The 6,064-nt window shown below is 44.4% G+C and overlaps 1 protein-coding gene across 1 annotated transcript; it reads left to right on the forward strand.

The window, feature by feature from the left end:
• Positions 1-1,363: 1,363 nt before the first annotated feature.
• Positions 1,364-3,775, forward strand: LOC135215882 (CAP-Gly domain-containing linker protein 1-like). Its single transcript, XM_064250836.1, has 2 exons — positions 1,364-1,541; positions 1,761-3,775. Exons 1-2 carry the CDS (start codon positions 1,364-1,366, stop codon positions 3,773-3,775), a joined length of 2,193 nt encoding a protein of 730 aa, XP_064106906.1.
• The last annotated feature ends 2,289 nt before the right edge of the window (positions 3,776-6,064 follow it).

Genomic DNA, 6,064 nt, shown 5'->3' on the forward strand with positions numbered 1-6,064 from the left:
AGGTCAAGGATTGTGTCCATACCTACAGTAACTAAGAATAGTGCAGCATATTCCGAGGATTCCTTAGACGAGCCTTCGATTCTTCAAGGAACTTCTGAGGCGTCGACAAAATCCCCACACGACAAAACCCCCACCGACAAAATCCCCATTAACAAATTACCTATCGTTATTCGATAGTTATTCACAGTGGTTATAAGGACACGATGTTATTTTATTAGTAACTGCTAACTAGCAAACTATCTATGAATATTTGTATTGATAATTCTCTTTTGGTAGCTATTTACAATGATTACAAGATCTTTCTCGTAAAACGTAGCTTCAGGTTGAGAGTAAATAAACTTTCCTTTATTTTTTTTTTTTTTGCCCATTATGTAAGTCATCCGTAATAATAAAGGTGGAGAGAAACTGTGCTAGAAAGGTTATATGTATACTAAAAAAATCCACCAGTGCTACTACGATGAGATGGGAATGTTCTAGATGATCAGCGTTTGGATGTGACGGAAAAATAACAACAAATTTAGAAATCTCGGATGTCATTTCAAGTATAGAACATAATCATGAGTGAGATGATGGATCAGTGGAAGTAGCAAAAATGCGTATAACCCTCTATCAGTAGGCCAAATCAACTAGAGGAAATACTGGTCATTATAGTGAATTCGTTGGAGAGTGTGACTCAAGAAGGAAGACTTGCCATGGGAAATATAAATACAGTTAAAAGATATGTTCAAAGAAAACGCCAAGATGGACGCCCTAAGGATAAAGAATCTTGGAATAACTTAAAGATTTCAGGAGAGTCGACTATGACTCGAGGAGAAAATTCGGTGCCCTTTCTTATTTTTTCATAAGTTTCGATAAGTGTCTTTTGAAAGATATGTGGGTGCTTTTGTAAGTGGGGGTTTTGTCATGTGGGAGTTTTATCGTGTGGGGGTTTTGTCGTGTGGGGGTTTTGTCGGTGGGGGTTTTGTCGGAGGGGGTTTTGTCGTGTGGGGGTTTTGTCGCCCTACCCTCCAGAGGCACCCGGACACTGTCTTCAGAACTTCCCAACGAGGAAGAAGAAGAAGAAGAAGAAGAGGAAAAGAAATGAAAGAGGAGGAAGATGGAGAAAGCCAAGAAGAAGAAGAAATCTCTGGAGACGAGCCAAGAACGATGAGGATTGAGTAGGAATCCTGTGAGTTCTGGAGTCTTCCACGGAATGGATCCTTCTCCGCTCGCTCCTTCCCTCCTTCGGAGACGTATCGAGGACGTGGCAGATTCTGAAACTAGCTTTGGTGAAAGCCAGAGTTAAGGGTTAACATTTCAGAATGTTTTCCTTGCCAGTATTAGTATTGAATATGCTCGTACTCGCGCTTGCCCCTTGTGAATTATGCTTGAAAGTATTCGGACTAAATCTGCTCGTATTCGTACTCGCACTCGTCCCTTGCGAAGTTTACTATTTGATCGTGCAGGAATTACTCAACATAATTCAATGCCGAGGACCCACTACTGGACACTCCTTGGAATCTCTTCACCACGCCGTCGTCGCCGAGTCTTGGAGCCCAGAGGTCGTGGAAACTCGACTGGACAGCGGAAGCATTGAGACGCCAGCCTCTGCCGGTGCCATCCCCTGGATGGCTTTGATGGCAGGGGCTCTGGCGCTGCTCTTGGCTGTTTACTGGAAGCCTAAACTCTTTGGATGCGATGACCTTGATCGTGAGGAAGAGGACCTGGAAGTGCCCACAGTGGATTTAACTCTGAAAATCGAGGATCTGGAATGTTCTGAGGAGGAGGAGGAGGAGGAGGAGGAGGTAGGAGGAGGAGGAGGAGGAGGAGGAGGAGGATAGAAGATCTTGACAGCTCTGACGATGAGATCGATGATGAGGACGTAGATGAGGAGGAGGAGGAGGTACAAGACCTTGACAGCTCTGACGATGAGGACGTAGAGGAGGAGGAGGAGGAGGAGGAGGAAGAGAAAGAAAAATTCGACAGCTATGATGATGAGGAGGAGGAGGAGGTGGAAGAACTTGATAACTCTGATGATGATGATAATAACGAAGAGAAAGAGGAGGAGGAGGAGGAGGAGGAAGAACTGGACAGCTCGGACGAAGATGAAAAAATTTCTGGAACGGAAGATCTCGAAACCACTGAGGAGGAGGTGGAGGAGGAGGAGGAGGAGAATGAACTGGAACGCCAGCTGAACGATGCGAAGAAAGACATCGTGAGGCTTCAGAACCAAATTTTGGAAAAGGATCTTCTGATCGAAAAGAAAGCAGCTGAGGAAACCGAAATGAAGAGAAAAATCGAAGCTCTGACCACCGAAAATGAACAAATACTCTATGGAATACGAAAGCACCAAGAAAATTGTGAAGAGGCTTTAGGCGTAGTCGACATCATAGAAAACATGAATGACGAATTGATGGCTCAAATAACGTCTCTGGAGAATGAACTGAAACAGAAAGATCACTTGTTGATGAAGAGAGACGTTGAAGAAAGAGAACTTCGAAGTGTTTTCGAGCAAACGATCGTTGAGAAAGACAGGGAACTGGACAGCACTTTGGAGAAGGCCAATGAAGAGCGCCTCAGACTCACAATATTAGAAAATCAGATTTTGGACATGAAAGAGGCCTATTTAGATCTCCAGCAACAACTAGAGCTCACTGAGGTTAAAAAGTCGAGGTTTGAGGAGCTGGCTACTTGCTACAAAGGTCAACTTGAAACGGCCCACAGAAATGTAGCTCAGCTTGAAGACGAAAATTATGAGCTCGAGAAGAACCTCGAAAATGAGACCCAGACAAACCTCAGCCTTCAGAATGAGGTCCTGATACTAAATGACCGAGTTCAGTCGCTACAATCAGCGTTGCGCCATAAAGAATCTCAACTGGTTTCAGCAACAGAAACTCTAAGCACTGAAAGAGCGAAAAATGAGATCACTGGTGCAGAACTTGAAGTCATGAGGAAATGGGTATCACAATTAGGAGGTGAGAATGCCAAGATTACAGAAGAATTAGGAGAGGCAATCTTGGCAATTACTTCCCTGAAGAAAGAGTTAGGAGAAGAACTGGAGGAGGCCCAAATCCTGAGGAATGAAGTCCAGGCTATGAGGAACTGGGTAACTGAATTAGGAGGACAAAATGCAATGATTAAAGAAGATTTAGAAGATAAGTGCCTGGGCATTACTTTACTCTCGAAAGAATTTGGAGACGAACAGAAGCAGACCCAAATTCTGAGGGATGAAGTCCAGGTAATGAGGAACTGGGTCTCCGAATTAGGAGGAGAAAACGCCACGGTCAAGGAAGCCTTAGATGAAGCGCTCCTGGAAGTGACCGCACTCAAGAACTCTTTAGCAAACGAGGAAAAGAATGCTCTCCATCACAGGAGCGAAATGGAGACCCTATTGAAAGAAGAAAGGAAAAGAGGCAATGAGATGGAGACATCCCTGAGAATTGTAAAAGTTGAGCTCCACAGGAAGCAACAGCAGATAGAGAATTTTGTAAGTGCAGAACAAAAATTGATCTGTGAGAAACAAGAACTGGAAGACAAACTAGAAGTTGCCCTCAATCATGGAAAGGAGCTCGAAAGAGAGAGCAGTGAAATGAAACTGCATTACCAGGAGAAGCTCAGGGATAAGGACACTGAAAAGGACAAGCTAAAAGAACGGGAGGAACAGCTGCAAAAAGAACTTGGAAAGTGCCATGTACCAACAACAGAACTTGGAGTCTTCTTTAAAGCTTGCAGAAAGAGATATCTGCTCTTTGAAGAAGGCAGAAAACACAAACCTCCAAGAACTGGAACACCTTAGGAAAGAATGTGAAAGATTGAGAGAAAATTGCAGGATGCAAGACGAAACTATAATTCAAGAACGAACACGCGTCAGGGAGCACCTAAGGATGCAGGAGGAAGAGCTGAGGAATCATGATAAGTACATGTTGATGGCACTCCTTCATGGTACTGCTCAGAGAAACTTCTATTTGGAACACATTGCACTGGACCATAGAAACAAAGACCTGGACAATGAAATCCTGAAAAACAGTGAAGAAGAAAAAAAGAGCCTGGACCAAGAAGAGGACCTACAACAACTACTGCAGAAAGTAGAAGCGGATCAGTACAGGGAGTACTGCAATGCCCAAAGAGAGAAGAAAGACTACGGAAAGCAGTGGGAGGTCCTCACGCAGATGGTGGAGGATTTAATTGAGGGAGATGACCGGAAAAACTGCTTAGGAAGCAGTAAACTCTAAACTTTCGGATTAAAAGCCAGTCTCCTAATCAGAGCAGCTGTTCAGGTGGGACAGATGGCAGAGGTGATCACAATGTAGCTGATGTAGGAATTTTAGCTGGATGGGACGAAGGGCTTGGCCCACTCTAAGGGCATTTTGGATGAGTCACAGATTGACTTCACGACAACGGAATCGAAGACGCACCTTTGGCAGAATGGGAGGAACTCCAAGATCCTTCCTAGGTTCCTTTGAAGGCGTCCCCCCACGCCTTCTCAAGGCCCTCTGAGGGCTTTCCCCCATGACTTCTGAGGTTCCTCTGAAGGTGTTCACCCCCACCTTCTGAAGTTCCTCTAAAGGTGTTCCCCCACACCTAGCGAGGTTCCTCTGAAGGTGTTCCCCCACACCTTTCGAAGTTCCTCAGAAGGCATGTCTGGGGTTCCTCCCTAGCTGTCTTTGGTGTGAATTCGACAACACTGTCATGAGGCCAGTCTGTGACCCATTCATTTGGCTCTTGGAATTTTCTGGATTTCGTCGGTCAAGCTCCTCTCCTAAATGAAATATACATAACTTAGCCTCTATCATCGAAACTAGATTTCTGCCCACCTTTTGCATGGTGGCCTTTCTCTGTAAGGAAATTAGTAATTATCAGGCCCACTTAAGGCACCTTTGTCCCTGTCTTTCGAAACTAGATTTCTACCCACCTTTTGTAGGTGGCCTTTCTCTTCAAGTAAATCAGTAGCTGTCAGGCCCACTAATGGGTGGGTATACCATTTCAATACATAGGCAACTTTCCCTCTGTTATCGAATCTAGATTTCTGCCCACCTTTTGTATGGTGGCCTTTCTCCTCAAGGAAATCAGTGGCTGCCAGGCCAACTAATGGATGGGTATACAATTTTGAGACATAGGCAACTTTGCTACTGTCACCAAAACTGGATTTCTGCCCACCTTTTGTATGGTGACCTTTTTCCTTAAGAAAATCAGTATCTGTCAGGCCCACTAATAAGTGGGTATACCATTTCGATACAAAGGCAAATTTGTCTCTGTCATCGAAACTGGATTTCTGCCCACCTTTTGTATAGTGGCCTTTTTCCTTAAGGAAATCAGCAGCTGTCAGGCCCACTAATGGGTGGGTATACCATTTTGATACAAAGGCAAATTTTTCTCTGTCATCGAAACTGGACTTCTGCCCACCTTTTGTATAGTGGCCTTTTTCCTTAAGGAAATCAGCAGCTGTCAGGCCCACTAATGGGTGGGTATACCATTTCGATACAAAGGCAAATTTGTCTCTGTCATCGAAACTGGATTTCTGCCCACCTTTTGTATAGTGGCCTTTTTCCTTAAGGAAATCAGTAGCTGGCAGGCCCAATAATGGGTGGGTATACCATTTTGATACAAAGGCAACTTTGCCTCTGTCATCGAAACTGGATTTCTGCCCACCTTTTGTATAGTGGCCTTTTTCCTTAAGGAAATCAGTAGCTGTCAGGCCCACTAATGGGTGGGTATACCATTTCGATACAAAGGCAAATTTGCCTCTGTCATCGAAACTGGATTTCTACCCACCTTTTGTATAGTGGCCTTTTTCCTTAACGAAATCAGTAGCTGGCAGGCCCACTAATGGGTGGGTATACCATTTCGATACAAAGGCAAATTTGCCTCTGTCATCGAAACTGGATTTCTGTCCACCTTTTGCATAGTGGCCTTTTTCCTTAACGAAATCAGTAGCTGTCAGGCCCACTAATGGGTGGGTATACCATTTCGATACAAAGGCAAATTTGCCTCTGTCATCGAAACTGGATTTCTACCCACCTTTTGTATAGTGGCCTTTTTCCTTAACGAAATCAGTAGCTGTCAGGCCCACTAATGGGTGGGTATA

Source organism: Macrobrachium nipponense, chromosome 5 (genome assembly GCF_015104395.2).
Source record: "Macrobrachium nipponense isolate FS-2020 chromosome 5, ASM1510439v2, whole genome shotgun sequence".
Taxonomy (NCBI): Eukaryota; Metazoa; Arthropoda; class Malacostraca; order Decapoda; family Palaemonidae; genus Macrobrachium; species Macrobrachium nipponense.

What these genes read in the sequence shown, in the direction of transcription:
- LOC135215882 (XM_064250836.1), top strand. Translation starts at nt 1,364, where the DNA reads ATGCTTGAAAGTATTCGGACTAAATCTGCTCGTATTCGTACTCGCACT. An exon ending in CCGAGTCTTGGAGCCCAGAG is followed by an intron (nt 1,542 to 1,760) that starts GTCGTGGAAACT and finishes GAATGTTCTGAG; the next exon opens with GAGGAGGAGGAGGAGGAGGA.